This window comes from Lathamus discolor, chromosome 2 (genome assembly GCF_037157495.1).
Source record: "Lathamus discolor isolate bLatDis1 chromosome 2, bLatDis1.hap1, whole genome shotgun sequence".
NCBI classification, from domain to species: Eukaryota; Metazoa; Chordata; class Aves; order Psittaciformes; family Psittacidae; genus Lathamus; species Lathamus discolor.
Genome location: NC_088885.1, coordinates 5,040,556 through 5,067,622, shown reverse-complemented (window position 1 = coordinate 5,067,622; position 27,067 = coordinate 5,040,556). Strand labels below are relative to the sequence as shown.

The 27,067-nt window shown below is 47.5% G+C and overlaps 1 protein-coding gene across 1 annotated transcript; it reads left to right on the top strand.

Moving 5' to 3' along the window:
- The first annotated feature begins 1,266 nt into the window (after positions 1 to 1,266).
- BFSP2 (beaded filament structural protein 2) lies at positions 1,267 to 21,473 on the top strand. Its single transcript, XM_065669179.1, has 7 exons — positions 1,267 to 1,722; positions 10,077 to 10,159; positions 11,949 to 12,105; positions 14,367 to 14,528; positions 18,784 to 18,915; positions 20,286 to 20,506; positions 21,309 to 21,473. The coding sequence occupies exons 1-7, from the start codon at positions 1,267 to 1,269 to the stop codon at positions 21,310 to 21,312; spliced, it is 1,215 nt and encodes a 404-aa protein (XP_065525251.1). The 3' UTR covers positions 21,313 to 21,473.
- The last annotated feature ends 5,594 nt before the right edge of the window (positions 21,474 to 27,067 follow it).

Here is a 27,067-nt window from a genome sequence, read left to right as displayed (position 1 = left end):
TTGGTGCCACGTTTTGCAGGCAAAGTGAAATGGGCCCTTGTTGAACAGACCAAGTGCAGCTGATAACGTGACATTAAACTGAGAAGGGGCAGACATGAAGGTGCTTGTCCCTAGTTATCATCTGCTGGGTTTGGGGCAATGTGACTTGATCAGGTACTCTGCTCTCATGAGACCCCACTTGCAGCGCTGTGTGCAGCTCTGGTGTCCTCAATGTAAGAAGGACATGGAGCTGTTGGAGCAAGTCCAGAGGAGGCCATGAGGGTGATCAGGGGCTGGAGCACCTCCTGTATGGAGACAGGCTGAGAACACTGGGGCTGTTCAGCCTGGAGAAGAGAAGCTGCGTGGAGACCTCAGAGCAGCTTCCAGAGTCTGAAGGGGGCTGCAAGGATGCTGGAGAGGGGCTCTTCATCAGGGACTGTAGCGATAGGACAAGGGGTGATGGATTCAGACTGAAACAGGGGAAGTTCAGGTTAGATCTAAGGCAGAAGCTCTTCCCTGTGAGGGTGCTGAGGCGCTGGCACAGGGTGCCCAGAGAAGCTGTGGCTGCCCCATCCCTGGCAGTGTTCAAGGCCAGGTTGGACACAGGGGCTTGAAGCAACCTGGTCTAGTGTGAGGTGTCCCTGCCCATAGCAGGGGGCTGGAACTGGATGATCTTAAGGTCCCTTCCAACCCAAACCATTCTATGATTCTATGAAGCCAAAGTGCACAGAAATCCAGAAGCTTCAGCAGGACCGAGGGAGCATTTGAGGCTCTGCAGCAGCAAAATGCTGCTTGGCTCTGCTTGGCTGCGGCCCTGGCAGCTCCTCAGCAGTTTGGGTTTTACTGACTTCAAGTAACATCTTGCTACAGGAGGCTGCCTGCAGCAAGCACGGGTGTGAGCCGCTAATGCGTCTGCAACGTGTGTCGAGTTCCCTGTGGGTGCAAGGGCAGGAAATCATCGGGCTGTCAGCGTAGAAAGCAGCGCTGGTATTTCAACACGTGCGCTGCGCTGAATGCTCTCCCCGCAGTCCCTGTAAACACCATTGTGCTTTTCACGGGCCACATTTGCAGCAGCAGCAGCAGGGAGATTTCCCCTGCAATGGGATTGCTGACCCAGCGGCCGCACGCACAATGTGTCGGGTGCTCCCGCCCAGCACAAAGCCCTCGTTCCAGAAAGCCGTCGCACAAAGCCGAAGCCCAGCGCCGTCCCCGCAGCGTGCTGGGCTCGGCACATCCCTGCCGTCAGTGCGGGCCGAGCGGCGGTGCGGGCCGGGCCGCAGCAGCACCATGCCCTTGCCGAGGCGCCGCTCCTCTTTCCTGGGCCAGCAGCCCTCCGCCTCCGCCGCCGAGAGCTCGGGGCCGCCCGGCCGCCGGGTGAGCATCGGCGGCGCAGGGAGCCTGTCCAGACCTCCCGGTGTCTACGTGGGCACCGTCCCCACGGGCGGCGTGAGCAGCCTGGGCACCCGCGTGTCCCGCAGAGCCCTGGGCATCAGCAGCGTGTTCCTGCAGGGGCTGCGCAGCTCCTCCGCCGCCGTGCCCTTGGCCGCGGGGCTGGAGAAGGGCCGGGGTCTCTCCTACGAGAGCTTGAACAGCTGCTTGGTGGAGTACATCGAGAAGGTGCGGGCGCTGGAGCAGGTGAACCAGGAGCTGGAGGAGCACATCAGAGTGTACCTGGACAAGAAAGCGGCCAGCGTGGGCAGCTGGGGAGCGCTGCGGGAGAACTGGGAGGCCATTTACCATCAGGTGAGCGGGGGGGAGAGCTCCAGCCCTGAGCGCAAGGGTTGGCTGGTGCTGGTGGTGAACGCCGCCCGATCTCGAGGGGTTTGAATCCATCCTTATCATTTCACAGTGTGCTGTGGAAGATGCCTGTTGAGCAGGAGAATTGCCTCAGGCAATACATGGGGCAACTGAAATGCAGCCCAAGGTGCTGATCAAAACGGGGGGAAAGGGTGTTTCTTATCTTTTGCTTGGCTGTAGTTATGACACTGAGCATCAAAGTGATTAACAGAAGACCGCTAGGACTGGATCAGTTTATCCCTCACCATGGCAAGCACATTGGGTTGGGTTTATTTATCAGCAGTTTGGGTTTTTACTTTATCCCCTCATTTGCTTCATCACCTTTCCAAAAGGTCTATTTATTTAAAACCAATACTTGGTTAATAATAATGGCTACCAAGGAGTGGCTCCTTTCCTTCCCTTCGTCACCACTCCACCATTCCTTACTCCCACCTTCTCCATACCGCACAGGCTGCGGGTACTCCAGGAAAGTGCTTATTGCAGGGGTGCCAACTGGTCTTTGCATTGACCTCGTGGACAAAACCCAGCTCCTTTTGCTGACCAGCAGGACTTGCGAGTTGATGTCCTTGCTTGCAGCGAACACAGGGCTCTATCCGCTGAGTTCTCAGTGCACTTTGCGAGTCCCAGCTTCCCAACTCCCAGCCAGCGGAGCCAAAGAGCTGGAATCCTGAGTCTTGCACATCTCTTCCCAGCAGGCACAGAAAACACCATCTTCAGATGGTCTTCAGCAAGCATGAAGGACTTAAGTTCCCCAGGACAACTGTGTGTTTTACCTTGGGCTGTCCAGAGTTTCACACTGGTGCAGGAAGAAGGGTGCATTTTGACGGTGTGCTCCGTTTTTAGGGCAGCTCTTCCCCCAGAACACTACAAATGGCATCTGAACCCTGAATGCAGCAGCATAAACTCATGATCATGCAAAGATCATGTCAACGTGTGCTTCCAAAAACGCGCCCTCCAACCTATCATCTCCCTGTCATCTCCCTGGGGTAGATGCAGACTGATGTGAGATGGGGGGTTAATGCTTTGCAACCGTCCCATGTTTTCCAGATGAGTGTCCATTTTTGCAGTTGTAGATTCACTTGTAAAACCTACCGGGGCTTATGATTAGGACCAAAGAAGTAGGAATGTAGGTGCTTTAGGAAGGACCGCTTGACTTTTCTTGCTATGAAAGCCCAGCATTGTAGAGCTGATGAACTTACTCATGTAATGAGTTTTCATCCAAACTGCTTTCCTTTTAACCATTCCTTATAGTGTCATCCTGCTGCCTTGCCTCTGCCTCCCCTTGTATGAGTAAATAAGAGCAGCTCATAATGAACTTGAGCTCAGATAGTAGGCTTTTCCTATGTAAAATCAGCACAGTAAAGCTATGGAGTAATAGAATTTGCAAGTGTCATAGAAAATAAAAGATTAGCTTAATCCATGTCTATTTAACCATTAAAATACATTAGAAAATACAGAAAGTTTTCTGAATTACATCACTATAAGGGTGCTGAGGCGCTGGCACAGGGTGCCCAGAGAAGCTGTGGCTGCCCCATCCCTGGCAGTGTTCAAGGCCAGGTTGGACACAGGGGCTTGGAGCAACCTGGGCTAGTGTGAGGTGTCCCTGCCCATGGCAGGGGTTGGAACTGGATGAGCTTTAAGGTCCTTTCCAACCCAAACCAGTCTGGGATTCCCAGGGAGCCCCATCTCTTCAGCCAAGAAGGATGCCCAGCAACTAGAGCCCCCTTGGTGCCATTTAAGTGGAGCAGTTGTGAGAGATTTGGGGTGGAAGGAGCAGCCACCCGGTTTAGCCCAAATGCCCATGATAGGAACCGGTTTTGAACAAGAATCAGCACAGAAACGCACGCAGCTGGGCAGGTGGGGTGTCCAGACAGCAGCCCTTTCCTCCTGCCATGCTGGTGAGAAGACAATGATACAGCACATAGGGCTCTCCTGGTCCCCATATCAGACATGTGACAGGCCCATCTCCACAGTGGGATAGAAGAGACCGCAGCGGTCCTGAGGTCCTGTTTCCCCCCTACCCTTCCTGGGGTGTGTTTCGGCATCCCAGGTTTCAGGTGGTTTTCCTCCCAGCACTAACACCTGGGTGCCAGCACTGAACACGGAGCTAGGGGGGGGGAATGTGGCAACGAGAAGAGAAGGCTCAGGGGGACCTGATCGCTCTCTACAAGTGCCTGGCAGGACAATGGAGCCAGGAGGGGCTGGGCTCTGCTCCCAAGGAACAAGGGACAGGACAAGAGGAACCGGCCTCAAGCTGCCCCAGGGCAGGTTTAGATGGAGCTGAGGAACAATTCCTGCCCCAGAGGGTGCTCAGGCATTGGAACAGGCTGCCCAGGGCAGGGCTGCGGGCACCGGCCCTGCAAGTGTTCACACAGCGTGGAGACGAGGCCTCAGTGCCATGGGGCAGTGGTGGCCTTGGCAGTGCTGGGGAACGGTTGGACTGGGTGGGCTGAAAGGGCTTTTCCAGCCTGGCTGAGTCTGTGGTTCTAAGTGACTTGGAGGGTACGAGTGGAGGGACCCTCAGGGGAAAACCCACCCGTGTTGCACTGCGATTGTCAGGGCTGTTACTGCACAATTGGAACACTGGCAGGAGCTGAATGCTGGGAAGCCGTTATCCAGCTCACAGCACCAGTTCTCTGCTGGGCAGCTGGTCTTTAGCAGAGCAGGAGGTCACACACAAACTGGGACAGGCACAAAATGGGAGGAGTCTTGCAGGAAACGAGGGAAATGAGGTATCCTTGTGGAGAGGAATTCGTGTGAATTCATCTCATTTCACCCCACGCGTACCCCTATTCTCCAGGCTTCATCCCAGTGTTCTTGTGGAAGATCCCATCTCTGATCGAATGTGTCTTTTGGGCAGAATAGGAGGTTGGTTGTAATGGCAATTCCTTCCCCCAGAGCAGGGCAGCACCTGGGGAAAGCGGGTGCTTGAAATACTCTCAGCAAGTTCATAGAGAGGAGAGGCTCAGCCTCCGTGACCACTCAATTACAGCTCTATGGGACACACAGATTTATGCTGTCTATGAGCTGGCACGTGGCATGGTTCAGGTCACAGGAGAAGGAATCTATGTCCTGGACCAATTTGATCACTGCTGTGACTCCTGTGCATGGTTGGGAGCACTTGAAAAATCATCACCAGGGTTTTCCTATAGAGATACTTCTATGTGCACCTGACCTTACTGTCAGCGTTTACTCAGTGTTAATATTAAGCCTGGGGAATATACAGGACTGACAGCCTAAGGACTCACATGCAGTGATTTATTTGCCAGTGATTTATTTCGGGGGCCAGCGGATGGCTGGGTATTACCTGTAACACAGTCCAGCACAACACAGTGCATGAGTAGTGTATGGAAATGTGTGGAATGGCACAACAAACTCCCACCAAATGACATGGAGCTTGCTCAACCACCATACAGGGAATGGCAATAGATCAGTTTTAATGATATTGTCTCAGGCACCTCCAACAGCACAGCCTTGGACTCCCTTCACATACAGATGTGCGGAGCAGGGCTCAGGTTTCCTTGTGCTCAGGCAATATTTGAGGTTTTACAGTGTTTCTTTAGCAGGTATCTCCTGCTTTAAGACCCAGGCATTCTCTGATGCAGCCCTGTTTACTTATAAAGTATTTGACGTACAAATGAAGTCGTGTTTTCCTGGATGCAGCAGGAATCAGCAAAGAACCCATCAGTCTTCCCAGGCACTCCAGGTATTTCCTTTACCAAGGTGGTGTTACGAATGCCACTCTTGCTACCTTTGAATCATAGACTCATAGAACCAACCAGGTTGGAAAAGCCCTTTAAGCTCATCCAGTCCAACCATTCCCCATCACTGCCAAGGCCACCACTAACCCATGGCACTGAGGCCTCATCTACACCATTTGTGAACATGGAGTTTTCCTCCTTCAGGCCCTGAGAAGGGGTTCAGCATGGAAAGCGTGACTGATAGTGCTCCGTGCTTCCTGCTTGGCACCGGAGCAGGAGGCACTGCGTTGCATGCTTTTGGGCTGATTTAGGCATGAATTAAAGTGCGTTGGAGGCAATGGGTTGATAACAATTTCCTTCTGTGTGTGGAAGGAAAGACCAGACCGGTGTCTTCTGATCTTTCTCCAGAGACGCATCATTTGCTTTAACTGAAGTGAACTTAAAGCCAGATGATTCTCCACTACATGAACAATTAAACCATGAGATTCATTATCACAGGTCAAACGTGAGGCCATGAATATGGCTGCATTCAGAAAGGATTTAGGCATCTATAAGAACAGCAAAACTAGTCAAAGCTACAATAAAGCATAGCTAAGGTCTTGAAAGGCATAGTAAACCTTGCAATGCCAAACTTGGTCCCATTAAAGGGACCCATTAAAGGTTGCCAGTCACTAGGGATAAGTTCTCCCCATAAGTGTCTGTTTCACATCAGACTGATATGAAGGCTGGAGTCTGCACACTCCCTTGAAGCAGCCGGCTTTCCTTGTCGTCAGTGGTAACCCAGTAAATGGGCCGGGATGTTGATGCAGATTTTGATAAGGTTTTTATTCTAAAAATCAGAATTGTATTTTCATGCCCATAAAATCCCAGTGAAATCAAAGAAAATTGTTGCTGCTTTCCAGTTAAGATGCTTTATACCACAAATACTCAGTGTTAGTTCAAGAGCTGAAAAAGGCATGTTCAGAAGATGCATGTGCATCACAGCTCTGAGTGTTGAATGCAGTGCGTGACTTAAAGGAGCAATTGTTAGTAATGATATTTCCATTTCTGTAACACTTCCCATTTTGGCTGTTCAAATACCACAGGAGCATCAGTGACTAAAGCCTCCCGTAAGTCCTGGGAGGCAGGACAGTGCTGCCTTCTGCTTTACGAGCAGAGAATCATAGAATCATGGAGTCATCTGGGCTGGCAAAGACCTTTAAGCTCTTCTCCAGACTGATCCCCCCAGGTCCCTCAGCCGTTCCCCATCACACTTGTGCTCCAGGCCCTGCACCAGCTCCGCTGCCCTTCTCCGGCCCCGCTCCAGCCCCTCAATGTCTCTCTTGCAGTGAGGGGCCCAGAGCTGAGCACAGGATTTGAGGTGCAAGAGGGGGCGATGTCTAAGTGCTTGCAGCATTACAAGCCCTCTCATTCCCAACGGACTCAAAGAAACGTGTTTCCTAAACTGCTGCACCGTGCACTTTAGTACGTGTGTCAGCAAAACGCTGCGTGTTTGCCTCCCGCTGTTGATTGAGTTAAATCAAACCAAAGGGCCGCTAGATGGGAGTCTCACATCCCTTCTGCTGAAGCCTGGGAAAGGGCTTCCACAGCTTGTGCAAAGCGGAATTTCCCAGGATACCGGGTTTCTGCACAGAAGCTCCCATGTCCTGTTTACCCTGCAAGTTCACGGCTGCACTTACAGCATACTCAGCTGATTTCCAGGGGGGTTGAAAAGCTAAAGCCTGCTGGCTCCCCCCACAGCCCTCATAGAATCCCAGACCGGTTTGGGTTGGAAAGGACCTTAAGAGCATCCAGTTCCAACCCCCCTGCCGTGGCCTTCCAAACATTAGGCTTTGTGATGCTGTTTATGCAGTTCAGGTCTGTGTGCAGCTTTGGAAAGCCCTGGTCTTCCTCCCTATTTGGCATTAGCGCCAGCCTATGGCAGGGGAGTCAGGTATTGCCCAAGCCCTCAGGAGCATGGTACCAGGGTTGCACTGTGGGGCAGGTAAGAAGTCACCTCAAAGGCCTCAACAAACCCACAAGATTTCTACTGAAAAGCACTTTTGAAAAGCACTTTTAAAAAGCACTTTGTATAGGGGCAGGAATCCAGGCAGCGGCAAATCACCTGCTTCTGCTCTCATTGCAGCCCAAAAGCCATCTTACACTGGATTCAGCCTATAATGTGGCCACTAACATAGCCCCGAGTGGCACCGTGCAGCTCACAGCATTTAATGTTACTTTTGCTCATGGGATGCTCCAGGTTCCCTCAAAGACGTTCGTTCTCATCAGACTTTAAGCCAGATTTGGGCTCACTGATGGGTTTGTTCTGACAGGGCAGGGCAAATCACAGGGCAGCTCCCTGATTTGAATCAGGAAAAAGAAATCAAAGCTCCCTTGATGATCCACACCGGTGTGAGTTGGCAGGAATACGAAATACCGTGCGTGGGGAGAAGGAAAAGGAAAAGAAGGAAGAAAACAGTTCAACCATTGAGTCTGGGTCAAAGAACTGCCTCTGGCTCCATCCTGCTGCCATCTAAAAACTGAATGTATTCCCTCCATCCTTCAGGAGACACTCAAGATCTCCTGGTGTACTGGGACGCGAGGATGGCAAAGCAGCACGTCCCCAACGCTGCAGGAGGACAAGTTGGGGTTTTGAGCCAGTGCTGGCAAAGTGGGGCTGCGAAAGAGCAGGGAGAAGGAAATAAGGGGCTGAACAATGAAGAAGAGCCTGTTCTGTGTGCCAGCAAGCACATGAAAGTCTCGTGTACCTGTGTGCTGCCCAGCAGGGCTGGCTGGTGTGCCATGAGATACCATCTCCTTGCCCATACCTGTGGCTTTTGTAACATCCTTGGCTCCTGCTCTCCCTCATTCTCCCATGCTGAAACCCATTTCTGCCCAGCGGCAGCGTCCTCAGGCCTCTCTCCTCTCTCCAGATGCTATTTGCATGCAGCGTGTTGGAACTACATGTCTCTGATGCCCTATCCCTCTATCCTATGGGCTGGAATTGGCCAAGAAATCCCACAGGAAAGAAAAATTGGCCGCCAGTGCAATGGTATGAGATCTGTTTCCTTTGGAAGCCAAGCACTGAGCTGGAGCTGGCAGGAATGGAGCTCCAGCCCCAGGCTTCCAGCCACAGCCACCTTCCCTCTTTGTTCCTAACAGTAGGTGAGAAGTAAGCAAAACGCTTCTTTGAACTCTTTAGACGATGCAGAGTGCTTTTAACATCATGATCCATTATGCACTTCCTAATGTGGGGAATAGGGCATTCCTACAGATCTCTCCTTGTCAGATGCCTTCATAGAGTTCATATTTGCCTGTCCCAGCATTTGTAAGACATTTGGAGCAGTGAGCCACTTTTAGTGAGGATGAATACTCATTACAACGTAGAAATGCTTCAGCCTTGCATGTCCACCTCCACCCCATCACCGAGCAGCAGGCTGGAGGGCGGGTAGGACCATACTAAGGCAATGATCCCACTTGTGGTACTTCAGATAACTTGTCTGGACGCAGCCTTGATGTCTCCACATGGCATGGCCTGTTTCACCTCAGGGCAGCAGAACGCTTCGGGGGATTTGTGATCTCATTTAGTTGCAGACTCAGTTATCTAAGGAAAGAGTTCTGCTTCAAGAACTCTCCCTTTAAATCCCGCTTTAAAAGCTGCTTTTATTCACGTGGTGGTTTAGATTCAACTGCAAATCTCCGTGGGTATGTCCTGAAAAAGACCAAAGAGATGCTTAGTTTAGCTCCTTCAGAGTGATATCATGGAGCATGGCAAGGCTGGAGTCCCCAGATAGCTACTGGCAGAGGTGAACGCTCTGGTACTGAATTCCACATGGTTTGGGTCACTTCCATAGCTCGGTGCACATGTGGTCTTTTTAACCCTTTTATCATTTTATACATCCTTCTCGAATCACAGCAAGCTGTTAAGTCACAAGCCTTTCAGCTTTGCTTACCCCTCAAGCATCTCCTGGGCATTAAAGACCCACCCCAGAGCCGTAGCAACGATGACACAGTCTTACTTGCTCAATCTTTCCAACGCATTTCCCATTCAGTGTAATAACCTCGCAAGACTGCCTGCTTCTCAGGTCTCATACGTATCGCAGGAGCTCACAGGATCCCATCAGAGAAGGAAAACGATGCTCTGGGAGCTGAGGACGGCTCGCAGGCAGAATAAGCAACAAGTATTCCTTGGCTCACTGAAGAGGACAACCCCGCAGAGGCCTGCTGATATGGGAAGTAGCATAGGAAGTGCATAAGGGCTGCTTAAACTGTATCGTGAAATATCAGTGGGACATAAATGACGACCGTACCTCGCGCGCTGTAATGAATTTCGCCCCTTGCGACCAGCTGGTGATCAGAATAAATGTGTTTCCACAAGAAGACGAATGCTTGGGAGGAATGAGTTTGGTGACAAATTACAGCCTATTTGCAGAGAGTTTGTGCCTTTATAGATACAAATGTAATTGATCACGCTATCTGGAATGAGTCACTTGAACAGCCCTCAGCTAGAGGCTTATTTCCAGAATCAAAGCTATCCATCTGCTTAAGACACATGTACAGGGCACGTAGTTACGTGCTGAAGCTCCTCGTTGCTTGAGCTCTGTTGTCTCTTTCTTCTAGGTGGGCGAAGCAGTCCTCGAAAATGCTCGTCTGATGCTGCACACCGAGAACATTCAAGCCTGTGCTGAAGATTTTAAAGACAGGTAAAGCTGTGGTGGCACCAACTGGCCACTTTCTTTGAAACTTTACCTTGGCAACCCCTACTCTGTGACGGAGCAATGCTTAGTGAGTAGAATGGGCTCATTCTTTTGACTGTTCATAGAATGCCAGACTGGTCTGGGTTGGAAAGGACCTTAAGATCACCCAGTTCCAACCCCCTGCCATGGGCAGGGATGTCTCACACCAGACCATGTCACCCAAGGCTTTGTCCAGCCTGGCCTTGAACACTGCCAGGGATGGGGCATTCAACCACCTGGCTTGGGAGGGGGGTTGTAACAGCAAAATAATTCCGATGCCAAGGTTATTTGGGAATATTTTGAAGATTTAAAGGAACATAAATGTGCACTACAACATTACGCGAGCTATTCTTAGGCATACGGACATTGGTCTCTTACTGAGAGGTCAGTATTCATTCAGATTTGGGTTGACATTTAATAAAGGCAAAATTTCCGTGTGCTTTTTAGCTGTGATTTTCAGTCCCGCATAAATGGTTTGGGAAGTAACGATCATTCTGCTGCAGCAGCTGACAAGCGAAAACCACACCACTACAACTGTCGGCGTGGAAGTGTTAGATAAGAAAACAAATGGGCTGCACTGGTTTTCCTCATCTCTACTGAGAGAAGGGAATAGCAAAAGAAGATCTTAAATACTGGCAAACTACTTGTTTGATGTCTTTTTGTTCTCGAAGCCTGATATTGATGTACATGAGTGCATGCAGCTCTTTAAATTAGACTCAGGAGATGTGATCCTTCCAACTTTTCCTCATAATGGACTCGTACATTTTCAAATAGATTTTTGCAACATCTGACTCACAAAGTGTGTTTCAGACTCATTGGGTTTTATTTCCTATGATTTTTATCATCCCTTTTAATCTTCTGTCTCTCTCTGGTATTATTTTATTTAATCATATCAAAAAGTGTGTTAATCCTGTTCTGAGGCTTGCCTTTCATTTCAGAAAGGTACCACTCTGCGATACTCATTTGATGGCTTTATGTCCTACACTTGCAGTGTAGGCACGCAGCCTCCATCACAAAACCGATGTCAAATCAACCCACTGCACAGGAAAAGCTCCTGATTCTCACCAAGGCGATTCATCACATCATCCGTGGAAAGCCTGAAATGAAAGGGCAGAAACAAGAGCGATGCAGCAAGCAGCACTCTAGAATAGCAACTGCCTGACACAACCTTTTCCTACCACCGCAGCCATGGCTTAGAAACGAACCGTTTGCTTTAACAGCAATTCTAGTTGGCAAACGAACCACTCAAATCCCCTCTTTCAATACTACTACATCTTAAGGATGGGCTGGGGCCCTGGATCATAGACCAGACTTCCATCAGCATGTCTGTAGTAACAGTAATGCATTTGACGTGCACGTGTTTTCTTTAACCGTAGCTCTGAATAGTTTTCATGTCGATGAAGGAGCGGTTGTTCTCATTTTACAGCCAAGCAAATAGAGAACGAGCCGCCCATAGTTATACTGTATATAAATACCATATGCCTCTCCGTACTTGTTCAGGACTCCTATTGGGCTGTAACCACGGCAGCGCAGAGCGCAAACGTGGCCTGTTTTATTACACGCTGAGTTAATGAAAGGGTCCTTTGGCAGTTAAATTCAAGCACAGTGAGACAAGGTGAGAACAAAGTATATCTTTTGTGCCTCTGTCTGGGACACGAGGTAATTAGCCCAAATGGTGTCATTGAAAAGAAAGCAGGTTTTTCTTGCTGAACTGTGCTGGATTAAGGTTTGGGGTTTTTTTTTGTGTTCTCTGCAGGTATGAAAATGAGCAGCCATTCAGAAAGGCAGTGGAAGATGAAATTAATTCGCTATATAAAGTGATTGATGATGCTAATTTAACTAAAATGGATCTGGAGAGTCAGATAGAGAGCATGAAAGAAGAACTAACTTTGCTGTCAAAGACTCATGAAGAAGTAAGTCCAGACTTGGGACACTGCAAAGCCAATGTGTGCCTGTTTCATCCGGTTGGTATCATACATCTAGGGCAAACCAAGCGCTAAAAAGCTCTGCCTGTCATGTCTGGGGCTGGGGATTCTTCTGAAGCCTGCTCTTATTTCTCTCTTCAAGCACTAACCTCTAAATTGCTTGCATTTAAGTCTTTCCTGCTTGCTAAACATGACACGGAAGAGGTGTCACTTCTTGCTAGACACCACACGGTGGTCACAGGGTTGCACCTATGTGGACATCTCAACAGAGAGGTCTGATCCTCAGCCGGAGATGTAAAGAGCGTGCAGGGAACAAGCTCTGGTCCTGCTGCATTAACACTGAACATTACCCAGGTTCTTCTGAACATGCCCTGCTTGGCTCCGCAAGCTGCTCAGTTCCCACAGCAGAATCTCTCCTGAGCAACGCACCCCAGAAGCAAGTCAGGGGGACAGGCAGCTGGAAGGGAAGCCCATTGTTACCCACTTTTGCAATGCCTTCCCACTTCCTTATTACATTCACCAGCACTATTGGCATGAAGGTGGTTTACTGCCTTCAGCAGGGGTTTCAGGATCAGATCCACATCAGTCTCTTTACTGACGGGGGTTTGGATATGGAGCTACTACTAATCCCACCTAAGGGGCAACAAGCTATTGTGCTGATGCTTCAAAAGTAAAAGGGAGCTTGAATTGAGGTGGTTCATGGAAGCAAGGCACTATCCTACCTTACCTTTCTTCCAGGTTTTTTCTCCAGCCACAAGATTTCAGCATCACTGGCAGGTATATGCGGACTTGGCTTGCCAAGATGAAGTTCCTTCATCCCCTCCCTGCTTTCACAAGTCTAATCCCAAGGCTGGCATTCTGCAGAAAATAACCGATGGCTCCATCGCTGCTGCACAGCATGAGAAGGATGGGAATCGTTTTAGATAAGAGGGAAAACAAAACCTTGATAGAAATACACAGGATCCCCTTTAAGCCTCGGTGTGTGTTCCTGAAACACACCTCAGCTGGCACCGAGGCCGTTCTCTGCCCATATATATGGCATAACAAGGACACCACCTTCCCAGCAGCTTCTCTTGCTCCACATTTAGCCAGTGAGGAGCCCTTGCAGGGTAGGATGGTGTTTGTTTCCTTACCCATTTGGAGTATCTGAGCAACCTCAGCACAGACCTGGTTTTCCCATGGCAGCAGCACCAGGGGAAGCTGCTCAAAAGAAGGCAAAGAATAAAGGCTGGAAGCAACTATTGTGATTACTCCAGCTGAGCTGTGGCACAATGAAGTCCCAAGGACTTTCCTGGACTAATCCCAACTTTGCATTCCTCCAATCCGTGTCAAGCTCTTGTGAACACGGAGTGAGCACATTTGAAGGCTTTCATTCTTAAAGATTCATCATTCATGTAATTCCCATCCATTTTCCCCCAGTATTGCCACCGTCAGAGGCCATTGCTTACAAATACAGTTATCAGATGGTTTTACACTGCTTTTCATTTTGCTCACACCGATAGAACATATAAACAGATTGACGTAAAAGGCTTGTGGTACCAGATAGTTCAGATACATGTGCAAACCTCATTTTCTCTTGTGCTCCTGAACACAGGGTACAGCTGATGGGCTACCTTTAAGTTCTAGACACAACAATTCTCTACTGCTTACATGGTTTTGGAGCACTTATAAATGAAGAAGAAACAGAATGCTGCCATGGAGAAGGAGAATGCTCTTCATCTAACATACACATGCATAAAAGCACACAGGTGGCTCACACAAGATGCTTTGCACAGCTTGTGTCTCCCAATAGATGCCTGTCTATATTGTATGGGGCAGCAGAGAGGGAAGAGCAGGGTTTGATTTGCTGTAAGCTGTTACTTCCCTGACCCAATGTCCACACCGCAGCCTTCCTGGCAGTGCAGTTGTGCTGGGTTTGGGCCCCAGGTTTGCAGTGTGCATGTGTCAAGCTCTGACTGATGGAGGAACTTGCCACTGTGAGGGCAGTGCCTTGGTGCAGGGCTTCAGCCTCCTTCACCAAAGGGGAAACCGCTTCCAGCACCCCAGAGATGAAGCAGGACTCCCCATGCAGAAGGAAGGCAAACCCGTATCTGACAAAGAAACCCTCTAGTGCACTAAATCATTAACGTAGAGATGCCTTTCGGGGCCAAACGTAATGATTCTGTTCGTTGGCACCAAACGAGCTCTTCCTGGAGCCTATCTGAAGTCAATCGTTCAGTTCACTTTATGTCTTGTCATTTTTGTTCAAGGATGTGAAGGTACTATACAAGCAGCTTGCGGGATCTCAGCTGGAAGAACTGGATGTTCCCCTGGGAAGTGGCCTGGATGATATCCTGGAAAAAATCAGGATCCACTGGGAGAGAGACATTGAAAAGAATCGTGCTGAGACAGGAGCCCTGCTTCGTACCAAGGTAAGCACAACAGCACCACAGGCTTTGAAGCAAACACCAACCTGTCTAATACTCTGCAGTAACTTTGAGGGTTGGGTATTTGGTTTCTCCTTGAGACAAAAATGGTCATAAAAATCTAAGGGATTTTGGTCCAAGTCGATGGGAAAATACATAGAGTGTGTGGCTGCCTTGGGAGGCAGAGGTAAGCAGCGGTGGGAATGACCCTGCTGATATCACAGGTATCTGTGGGAGGCTTCAGGGGCTCTGAAATGTTGGCTGAGGAAAACAAACTTAGACTCATAGGCTCATAGAATGGTTCAGGTTGGAAGGGACCTTTAAAGCTCACCCAGTCCAACCCCCTGCGAAGAGCAGGAACATCTTCAAGTAGATCAGGTGGCCCAGAACTTACTCAGTCGATACCTTCTGTGTAGGATAAGCCTCAGTTGTTACCCTTCTCACTAGGGCTGCTCCTCTGCTGAACACTTTAGAGGGGTCTATAAATCACAAAGGTAATACATAATGCTCCACACTAATTACACAGACTCCTCATGGATTCCTCCTCACTACTGTTTCCTTTGGCAGCAGTGGGAAAGCTGGATACTGATTCAGAAATGAAAAGTGATGCGAGAAGTAATGATCATAAGGGAATGATCCTATCTGTTAGTAGCCATCTCATTCTGCGGTGGCTATTACAGCACAGCATGGCACAGCAAATCGTAACTACAGCTGTGCTATACGTAATATTTATATGTAATATATAGTAAAAACACCCCCCCCCTCCCATTCCATGGTACAAAGTGGGGGGAAGTGAAGGCAAACAGCAAGGAGAAAGCCAAAACTATGTTTGCAAACATATACGCAAGCTCTGAGTAGGTGTTTCTTTTCAACAGAAAGAATGGAACTGTGACAACAGTTGATACCAAAGGTGCAGGGAATGCACAAGAAGCCAACCGGAGTTTATATAGAGGTCCCATCAAGTCTGTGACCATGCCAGACCATTACTAGGCAAAGTCTCCATCAGGTTATTGTGCGGGGGCCTGGTTTTCAGCCCAAAAGGATGTCAGTGACACATTAGTAAGCTACATGAGCCTGGGAAGTGCCTCCATGCAAAGCACAGGCAGCCTTAAGAAGCCAACCCATCCTCAGAAACCTCCTAAGCTATTCCCACAAAATCTGTTCCTGGTTCACTGACAGGTTTCATGCCTCCGACACACCAAATTCCTCAGTGTCCCCACTTCCCTGTCTGACCCCGTCTGCCTCCTCCTGTGCAAACAAAGCCCCACAACTTCTTTCTTCCTATTTCTTTCACACCTTCCAATATCTGGTCTTACAGAGGTATCATTTGAGGGCAAAACTGCCCAGAGAAGCTGTGGCTGCCCCATCCCTGGCAGTGTTCAAGGCCAGGTTGGACACAGGGGCTTGGAGCAACCTGGTCTGGTGTGAGGTGTCCCTGCTCATGGCAGGGGGCTGGAACTGGGTGATCCTAAGGTCCTTTCCAGCCCAAACCATTCTATGAGTCTATGATTCTATGATTCTCTGTACCCACTCTTTGGTGTAGCTGTGACCAGCTGAGACCAAGGTATTTCAAATGATGTCCTAGCACTGACTTAGAAATCAGGGCAGTATTTCTGTTATTTTGTGACTCTTGCCCTTTTTGCTTTGTTTCTGACTGGAATTGCAGTCTTGGCTGGATTTTTCAGGGATATCCAGGCACCAAATCATACCAATTTACATACATACCTAATGGGGTTTCACATGAGACTTTTTTAGATGAGAAAGTAACCTCAAAACTCAAGTCCTTCGGTTTGACATCTGCGCTTTTCTTTGTCCGTAATGCTCAAACCCTTCTCTGAATTGTCAGAAGTGATTTAAACCCTTGTAAGACACGCAAGCTCTTTAATATTCTTCCCTGAAAAATGCTTTACTTAATGACGTGGTGCTGTTCATTCATGTAGTTTGATTCCACGCATCCACCCCGCTCATTGCTCACCTGCCACCCATAAATCCTTCCAGTTCATGATTCATCCCCAACGCAGTAAAACCTTGAGACATCAAGCTGTTAAGCTTTGGTCGTAACGGAACTAGACCTTAATCCTCTTGATGTCCTGCCTCTTGACCAGCTGTTGATCCATGGCAATGCTCTGCTCTGAGCACACAATTACACAGCTTCCTCTGTGGTCCCATATAATACATCTCATGAAAGGTTCTCCCTTCTTTGCTGCTTTGCTAACGCATTCCCAGAATTATTCAGATCTTGTCACCTTTCTCCTGCAGCTATCCTGCTGGACAGACCCTGGGTGATGGTGTTCTATCCCTAATCATCCTTTAATTCTTTTGATTCCATGAAAAACAGACTAATGAGAGAGAGATTCTGCAGAACGCCGGGCTCAGAACTGTACAGATGGGCTTGAAATCCACACATCCCTAGGAAACTCAAGCACCAAGCTGATAAAGATTTAGGAGGATGATTTCATCCTCTCCCTTCATTAATCCAGTTGTTTGTGGGCACCACAGTTCGGTATGGCCTTTGCTTTGTGGAGCCTCTCAGGAATAGGAAGAGCAGAGCAGAAACCATAAACTGACAGGGGAAGAGGGCACAAGGACCATGTCTGAACTTCTCTATAGAAGGAACCCCAAAGCGGAGGTTTCTCTACAGAAGAAACCCAAAAGTGGGGGTCCAGCAGTACCCTCCACTTGGACTCTTGGTGCAACTCAGCTGGTAATCTGTAAGGAGGTTAGGGAACCCCTGTGTATACCAAAAGCTTTAGAGCTCATTCAGTGTGTGCTTACTTGCTGTGTAATCCTCTGTATTTAGGGCCCAGTGTGACCACCTCCGTCTACTCCATCTGCCTGTTGTAGCATCCGTATCACTAAAGTCAGGTAGCTGTGACTGCTTAGGGTATCTTGTGGAGGAGATTCAACATCACCTGTGATAAGGGCAAGTTGGATTTATAGGCAGCATTTGGGCCACCAGCAGGGCAAATGTGAATGAGAGATACGAGGCTTCAGGTAATGGGTGTAGGTTATACGTGTAGGTGGAAAAGCACCCTTCTTGCCCCTTAAAAAGAGGTATTATAGTGCTCGTACCGTAATAACATGCAGGCTACACTCTCAATGCAACTTAAGAGACACAAATGACTCCAGAGTGGCAGATCCAGGGATCACTAGGCTGGGATCATCAGGACTAGTGAGGTGAGATTAGGTCTCTCCGAAGCACAGCCTCTGTGAAGGACAGCTGGTGTTTGGACTGAAATTCACCCTCTGCAATCCAGCTTCATAAAGCCTAAAATCTGTCTGAGATTTACCTTGTACTTAAATGACCTTCTGCACCTGAGCTGATTTCATTCACAGTGACCAAGGTGTGGGGTTCACATGACGGTACCAAAACCACCCCCTATAAAAACTATTTCTGACGCATGGTCCCAGACTTACTTTCAATTTGCTCTTATTTGAGAAGACAATGCATGATCAGAAAAGCAGGACAGGGTCAAGATGAACTTTCTGAGTGGAACAGAGCTATTCTGCATAGTTTAACATCAACCAGAAGAAATGTAGGTTTTGACTGCAGAATTGCATTTGCCAGAGAGCCCAGAGCTCTGGACTGAAAACCTTGATCTCAGCCCTCATTAAAAACTATAGACATTTTCGGTTTCCTAAGGTACATTTTCCTTCCCCTCATTTCAAGGACCCTGACCTAAACACATATAAAAGCCAGCAAGAAACAAGAGCATGAAATGACATAAGAATATCTTAATTCAACTTATCCTTCTGAATTGTGTGAGATGACTTGCTCTCTGACTCACCAAATCCTAAGTGGGAAATCAAGTCATGAATACCTCTGAAATCCAACAGACCAAGTGAAATCACTTTGCTTCTTAAAAAGATTATAGCATAATTATAGTCTATATTCTCTATGCCATATCATATATATAGCATAATTATAAATTATAGCAACATAATGGAGAATTACAGTAACATTTTCTTTTTATAGGTAATTTTAAATGTACCAGTATGAATGCTGAACAGCTTTTGTTGTCAGAGATAAAATATATTCACTTAGAGGTATAAGCCATTTTACAGTAAATGCATAGAAAAGATGATAATTTTGACACTAAGAAGTATCCCAAATTGTTCAACTGAGGACTTTAAAATAGGAGAACAAGATGTAAAGTCAGAATTGCCACAAACTGTGAAAATATTAGCTGTCACTTTGGTACGTAAGGAAACTAACCCATCATTTGAGTAGGTTATGATGACAGTGGCAATCCTTTACCAGCAACAGGCCGAAGCGACCGCGGCCGTGCGAACACAGGAGGAGGAGCTGGTAGAGGGCCTCAGGACCGAGTTCCATGAAACCGCCTGCAAAATACAGAGCTTGCAAGCAGAAACGGAATCCTTGAGGACCTTGGTAAGTCGTGTTGGGTGTATTGTGTGCAAATTCAACATGCCTTCTGAGGAAAACAGTCCCAACTTGGGACAGAGACTTAATAAATCCCATTTTCCAGTGGGTGCTGTTTCCAGAGATGCCAGACGTTTCTGGGTTCTTCTTGACTGACGTGGTGCGCTAAGCGCACCACGTTTGACAACCAAACCCCAAATGTCAATCTTCAATGTCTTCATACTCAATAATAATTGCTGGGTGGGCAGTACTTGACAATGTGAAGAATACCTGCACCATGTAACCAAAGTAGTTCAGCCTTTGTAATGGTAATAGACATTTTGCAAAGTATCTAAAGAAAGGAATTCTCAAAATATTCCATCTCCACTTAAGCATATTCAATAGAGATACTGGCCAAACCTGGATAAAAATCCCTATGAGGCATATGCTACCTACTTGGAGGAATCTAATGGGTCAGGACTCTAGAAGGTAGGGGGGCCAACAGAGCTGGCTAATATTCAAGCATCACTTCCTCCAAGCTCAAGATCAATACACCCTTCTGAGTGAGAAATCAAGCAAAGCAGGCAGGAGCCCTGCAGGGATGAGGAGGGAGCTTCTGGCAAAACTCAACTAGAAGAAGGAAGTTTATGGAATGTGAAAAAAGGGACAGGCCACTTGTGAGGAATATAGGAACGTTGTCAGAGTATGCAGGGATGCGATGAGGATAGTTAAGGTCCATTTGGAATTATATCTGGCAAGGGATGTCAAGGACAACAAGAAGGGTTTCTTCAAGTCTATCAGTAGCACATGGGAGACTAGGGAAAACGTGGGCCTGCTGCTGAATGAGGTGAGGGCCCTGGTGATGAAGGATACAGAGAAGATGGTGTTACCGAATGCCTTCTTTGCTTTAGCCTTTACTGCCAAGGCCAGCCCTCAGGAATCCCAGATCCTCAGGAATCCCAGAAAGGCTGAGAAAGCAGCGCGTGTTTAGCCTAGAGAAGAGTTGACTGAGAGGTGATCTTATCAGTGCATACAAACATCTCTGGGGCAGCTGCCAAGAGGTTGGGGTCAGACCCTTTTCAGTGGTGCCCAGTGATGGGATAAGGGGCAATGGGTATGAAGTGAAATAGAGGAAGTTCCATCTGACTATGAGGAAGAGCTCCTTTCTTCTGAGGGTGTCAGAGCACTGAACAGGCTGCACAGGGGGGTTGCGGAGTCTCCCTTTCTGCAGACATTCAAACCCTCCTGGACACGTTCCTGTGTGACCTGCTCTGGGTGGCCCTGCCTTGGCAGGGGTTGGACTGGGTCATCTACAGAGGGCCCTTCCAATGCCACCCATTCTGTGTGACTCTGTGATATGAAACCTGACTGTTTTAATGTCTGCTGTCCTGCCCTTACAGAAGAGGGGTCTGGAGAACTCTTTATATGACGCCAAGCACTGGCACGACATCGAGCTGCAGAACCTAGGCTCTGTCATTTCCAAGCTGGAGGCAGAGATGGGAGAAATCAAAATGGAAACCGAGCAGCAGCAGCGGGATCGTGAAAATCTGCTGAGCAGCAAACAACAGCTGGAGAAAGACATTGCTGCATATCACTGCCTTCTGGATGGAGAACACAGCAGGTACCGGTCCTAAAAAGCAAGTGTGCCACGAGGATGGAGGACATGTGCTCCCTGAGAAGGTGTTGTGAGGTTGCTTGGAGCAGGAGGGCTAGGAGGGTTCTTGTGTTTCATAAGGCTGGGTGGTAGATGGTAAGGTTTGGAAAAGCTGCCGAAGGGGAAGAACACCCCAACCCCAGTGGTGCAGAGATTGTAATGTACTGGGGATATGGTGGTTTCCAGCACTGGCATGGGAGGATGAGGTTTAGCAATACTCCAGTAGATCTGTGAGTTTCACTTCTCTGAAGATTTGAGATGTGAGATTAAAGAGCTACTACAGCATCTGGGGGCTACATTAGCTGCAACACAGCTCTTTTGTTTCTTGCCTTGAGTACATTATGCCTTCCCTTCTCCTGCTCTTATACAATCCTAATACTGAAGCTGCTATCCTGGGGAAACTCCCTTTCTAAGCACACCAGTGCCCCTCAAAGTCAGAGCACAGGATCTGGCACTCTGTACCTTTTGTGAAGAAACACAGTTCAGAGTTTTGACATTTGTCCTCTGGGAATAACCTGTAAATGCCTTTACAGTGGGTAGGTTGCTGGGTTAAGAACCTCAATCACCATTAGGCATGGAACCTCTGAGGATCTGACGCAGAGAATTTGACTTGCTCTTCTGCTCAGGTCAGGGAGATTATTTGTTATAATAAGATCCCACTGAGGTTGATGGGATTTCAGCAGCTGAGCTGAAGACAGTTCTTAGTTCAGCAATTTTCCTACTTGTAATAGTGACTGGTTTATTTCTATCGTCTCTATTTTACTTTCAGCTGATTATGAAACTCCCAGCCCACAGAAGACCATCGCCGTGCAAGCAAAAGATGTCACTGCCCATTCTGTTCATGGAAGCTAAAAACCCAAAAAGCAGCCTGCTCTATTCAGTTTGACTCAACAATCAAAGTAGGTTGTAGCTTGAACAACTTTATTAGACCCTCCTCATGTAATCGCTTTGCTTACAGATTCCAATTTACTCATGTTGTTAAAATTACAATAAACATAAAGAAGATCAGGGGGGTTGTTTGACTCTTTTTTCTCCTTCCAATATTTGTCACGATAGGATTAAGAACATGGGCCCTCCACTTCCCAGCAAGTAAACGCTTTCTTTGCTTGGCTCTTTCTTGCTATCAGCATTCCTTAAGGCAGGTTGGCCAAACTCCCTTTGGACAGGCTCCCAAGTAGTATGAACATGTGGGTGACCATAGGTAGTTTCTCTTATTTTGATGGTATCATGATGAAGACTTGCCCTCTTACCCTTCTTTCTTTATATTTTAAACATTGACATCCTCATGGTGTTGCATGTGCAGTATGATCATATAAAGTGCCAAGATGGACCGGCCCTTTCAGAGATCATAACAAACTTTGGCCCCTATCACACAAAATGTTAGAATCCCAGCCTGGTTTGGGTTGGAGGGGACCTTAAAGCTCATCCAGTTCCAACCCCCTGTCACAGGCAGGGACACCTCGCACTAGACCAGGTTGCTCCAAGCCGCATCTAACCTGGCCTTGAACACTGTGAGGTTTTATCAAACATATCTAACCTGAACTTCCCCTGCTTCAGTTTGAACCCATCACCCCTTGTCTTATCACTGATGAAGAGTCCCTCTCCAGCATCCTTGTAGCCCCCTTCAGACACTGGAAGCTGCTCTGAGGTCTCCACGCAGCTTCTCTTCTCCAGGCTGAACAGCCCCAATGTTCTCAGCCTGTCTCCACACAGGAGGTGCTCCAGCCCCTGAGCATCCTCATGGCCCCCTCTGGACTTGCTCCAACAGCTCCGTGTCCTTCTGATGTTGAGAACACCAGAGCTGCACACAGTGCTGCAAGTGGGGTCTCACCAGAGCAGAGCTGAGGGGCAGGATCACCTCCCTTGACCTGCTGCTCACGCTCCTCTTGATGCAGCCCAGTATAAGGCTAGCTGCATCTGCAGCTAGGCAGATGGCTGCCTTTCTTTCTCAAGTCCCTGCATGGGAAGCTAAACATACGTATGTTTGTGGGATTAGGACTTCACAATATTAACAGTTACACAGGGTGACAACATAGTTCATTATGTGGACTCACAGACTAGCGAGAAATGGCATGTATTAGAGAACATAATGGCACACAGCATGTGTATGAGAGGTGATCTGGAGACATTTTGTTCTTCCATTGGAACACTGGCTAACAAAGCTATTTAGTTTTTAATGACTGATGAAATCAAATACACTCCAAATCCACTATACTTGACCCACCAGTGAGTAACAGGAATCAGCACACAAGTGTTGTCATGGCTTGCCTTGCCCATTTCCCCACACATGGAAAATCCTTCCTGATACGATTACTTGACAAACAATTCCTTAATCTCTGCATAAAAGGCCATTTGGCATGTACCACCTGCAAGATTGTGATGAAAAAATCCCTCAATTCACTGGATTAAGAGATTACCTAACAACAACCAAAAAAAGAAAGGTTGATGATGGCAGATTCCCCTTTTTCCCCTCGCAGTATGCACACAGTGATAACTACTTACACATCAGAAGTTACCAAGCTGAGAGACTCCATCAATAGTGATGATGAGAGAAAACAAACACAAAAGGTGGTACAAAAGATGAGATGACACAGACCCTTGGGTTGTTCACTGGATGCTGTCTAGGGATAGTCACTTCTGGAAATCAGTGAAACATAACCTCCCCCTCCTTCTTGACACATGAGAGAGAGAAGTTTCTCTATGATTTGAGAAAGAAGAGGGAATTTACACATTATCTGTGTATTTCTTCATAGCACCCCCCAAGAGGTTTTCAGGTTTTCTTTCTGTCTCATGTGTGATGAAATTACAGACAGCAGCTTCTATAAATTATCAAATCTATAGCATACAACCATACAATCTGGAGTCAGATCTCTTTGCTATTTTCTAGTGATGCTGCAGGTATGAAAAATCACTGCTGGCTATCCCACTGAGAAGCTGTTCTTTATAAATGTCACCAACAGAGATAAACCTGGCAAAATTATGAGTCCACAACCACACTGTGATATGATAACAAGGATTTCTTTTGAGTTTCTTACCTGCCATTCCAAATGCTTGTTCCAAAAAAAACATTCAAACGATCCAGCATATTTCATTAAAATTCAATTAGGCTCCTACCAAGATGTTTATTCAGTGGAATGAAAATAGTTTATTGCAAAATCGTCAAGGTACTCCAGGGAAGTGGATGGAAAAGGAGAGAGCACCTAAGCAGAAATAATGAATCGTTTCTCTCTATCCCGAGCAAAGACCGAAAGCAACTGAAAAGATTCTTTTTGTGATTAGTTATCAGAAGTCAAACGTAACATATCTGGCTTTTGAAAACAAAGTGCTTTCATGGGAAGTGCTAAAGCTCTTGTGAAGAAATCTGTACCTTCACACAGGTTGACACTAGCTACCTACACAGCCCCTCCAGCATGTCTTGCCAGCCTGAATGCTAGCCAGGCATTAACAGTCCTCACTGTGTGAGATGGGAAACTGAGGACATGAGAGACTAAAGGCTTTCACAACTATTTGTCAGTGATAAGGTTCATAAACTGATTTACCTTTATACTATAGTCTAGCAGCTGCTGTATTAAATACACATGAACATTTCCAACTGGTTTTCCTAAGAAAACCAAAACCAGGAACCAGATTCGATTAGCTCCTACTGCAGTAATTATCACACCTATACTCCCATGGAGGGATCTGTGGTGTTTGCTGTTACGAATTCAAGATGCTGTAGACAATATAACCTAACAGCCAGCTGCTGCATAAAGGACATTTATGCCCCCCTCACTTGCTATGTGTTCCAATCACACTGTCCTGTGTTTGCACCAACACCCAACACCTCAGGAGACAGTTCAGGAAGCAAACCCAGCAGAAAATTAGCCCTGCAAAATGCAGGGAAACCTTCCTGCCACTCAGCTCCCTGAACCAGGCTAACGCAGGGTCAGACATACACCAGTACAGGGCTGGATTAGGGAGAGAGACTAGTCAGGGCTGTAAAGCACAGCCACCCCCTTGGTGATAGCTAGTCACTCAGCTGGATTTGCTGTACTATCAAACTATAGGCGTACTTTATTCTCCTCTTCACCCAGGTGCAGCTTCCTCTTGCCACAGCTGGAACAGATATTGCTGCACCCTCGGGGGAAGCAGAGGGTACCAGCCCAATGCTAGCTCACGCTTCATTTCAGATTTCACACTGAGTGAGCAGCATCCCAGCCAGGAACTGGTATTCTAGCCTACCAGCCTAGTGTTCTCAGTTTAGCATAAGCAATAGCATACTGGTTCTATGCCTGAAAAATTATTTTTAAGGTGACTTCGAGCTGGCATTGTGTATAATTTAATACTTCAACAAAACACCACGCGCTGTTTCTACCACTGCCTGCTTTCAGATGGCACCTACTGGTGGAGAAATGGGCATAGCAACATTTCTCCCTTCTGAAACACAGTGAAGTCTTAGCATCCCAAAGCTGACTGGAAGGTTAAGCTCCTCAGAAGAACCAGGGCTCACGCTGCGGCGAGGGCCCACCAGAACCCTTCTGCAGGCTGCTCAGTGCCTAAGGGCACCTTCTCCAACTTCTTTAAGCAAGCATCTGTTAAGTGTTATCAGATGAACTGTTCTGCTTGTGCTCTTCAAATGTCAAAGCAGTTTGCAGCGCTATCACCTTCATGTCACAGAGTGGAAATAATTGGGTGTGAAGAAGTACGGGCAAGACAAAATGCTGGGTGACTGGAAAGGGGGATCTGCTCCTAACTCCTGCATCACCCACAGCTCACTTTAGTCTCTCCATGTGAAGAGTGGCTGCTGCATCACTTCCCCTACAGGGAGCAACACTTCATCCCTCAGTCTTTGTAAAATGCACCAGGATGCACAAGGAACAGCATCATTGCAAGACTCAGCTACAGGATGGAGGCAAGGTACCTCCATGTGCCACAACAGGCACGCTGCAGCATGGGGGAGGAGGCAGAGTCCTCCAGGTAAATCTGTACCTGAGCCGCTGCACTCAGAGCAGTGTCTTGGCAAAGATTGCTCACACAGGTCAGTGATATATACTGCAGGAGAAAGCTGCCTCTGAGCTAATGCTCCTCTCACAGCAATGTGGCAATCTGCATATATTCCTTGCATTAGGAGCATGACTTCTGCCAGTCCATGGATGTGACTCATCCTTCAGCCAAATGTCCTCTGCACATGTATCGAAGATCATTGCACTTGAGTGAAGAAAGCAGAAATACTGACCTTTTCTTTTCCCTGCATCTAACGTTTTACACAACCACCTTACCCATAAAGGCTAACATGATGAATTCACAGGGAAACTGCATACAAATGGTGTGCACCAGCACGTTTCCACAATTTTACATAAATAAAACTAGAGGTGGGAGGCAAATCCCAGCATAACTGTGTAACTAATGCTTTCTTCAAAGTGCCAGCTGAGACATGCCTTTAAATCTGGACCTAAGCCTTCCAAGGCCTAAAATGTTGCTGCTATTTTCTATGATTTCCACTGAGTCTGTTCCAGATTTAACAGCTGAAATGTTTCAGTACTCCGCTCCCGACAGCTTCTAATCCAGAGTTGGTCGTTCCAGCCTCAGAGCTTCCTGCGCAAGCAATGGAGTACAAACACAAAGGAAGGCAATGCAAACATTCCTCCACATCTAAGTGACCTCTGTCACATCTTCCTGTGACCTTCTAGCAACCAAAGCAGACAGCAGGAGTAGGAGGGGAGCCTGGGTGCACCAAGGAAGCACATGAAATGAGACTTACCTCCCAGATTTGCTCCCTACTTCAGTAGTTATTCCTGTCACATATAGGTGTCACTGATCACATCTTTGGTGTTACCAGATGAACGGTCACACTTGCACGTTCTAGTTCATAGGGCCTGCTCTGTGTGAAGCCAACCCCTGTAAGTGCACAGTGCTGGTAGAGAACTACAGGGAGAACACCGCATGACAGACGTAAAGAGGATTGTAACAAATTTCCCAAACACAGAATCAACTACAACGATTCAGTTACAGCCAACAACCCCTTCACAAAGAGTGCCTGCAGTAGGATAGCTGCACCTTCCCTCTTTTTTTCAAGTAAGCCCAGGAATGTGGGTGAAAGCCACTATATATATATATATATATATATATATATAAGCCATTATTTTCGTGGGCACATTGACAAACACTCCTCAAAATTCAGAAACACTTTTTACACGTTAATATATATACACATATGTAATGATTTCACATGAAGAAGTCACAAAGCATGAAATGCTACTGTACTGGTAATACAAATGTGCTTACTTCTATATTCCTGTAATACAAACCAGCGCTTATTTGACAGGTAGCTTTCGTCTGGGCTCATGCCTCAGCAGCAGGAACATTTATCTCCTCCTGAGGGCTGACCAAAGCCAAGTCATCAGAAACAACGTCTCATGCCACTATGACTCCTAACACTGTTTCCAACACGTCCTGCCTCAAAACTCTGAACGCATTTTAAAGCCACGGTGAACCTTTTAAACACCGTTTTCCCCCTCTCCGGACCTCAAGGTCACTGCAGCACGCAGT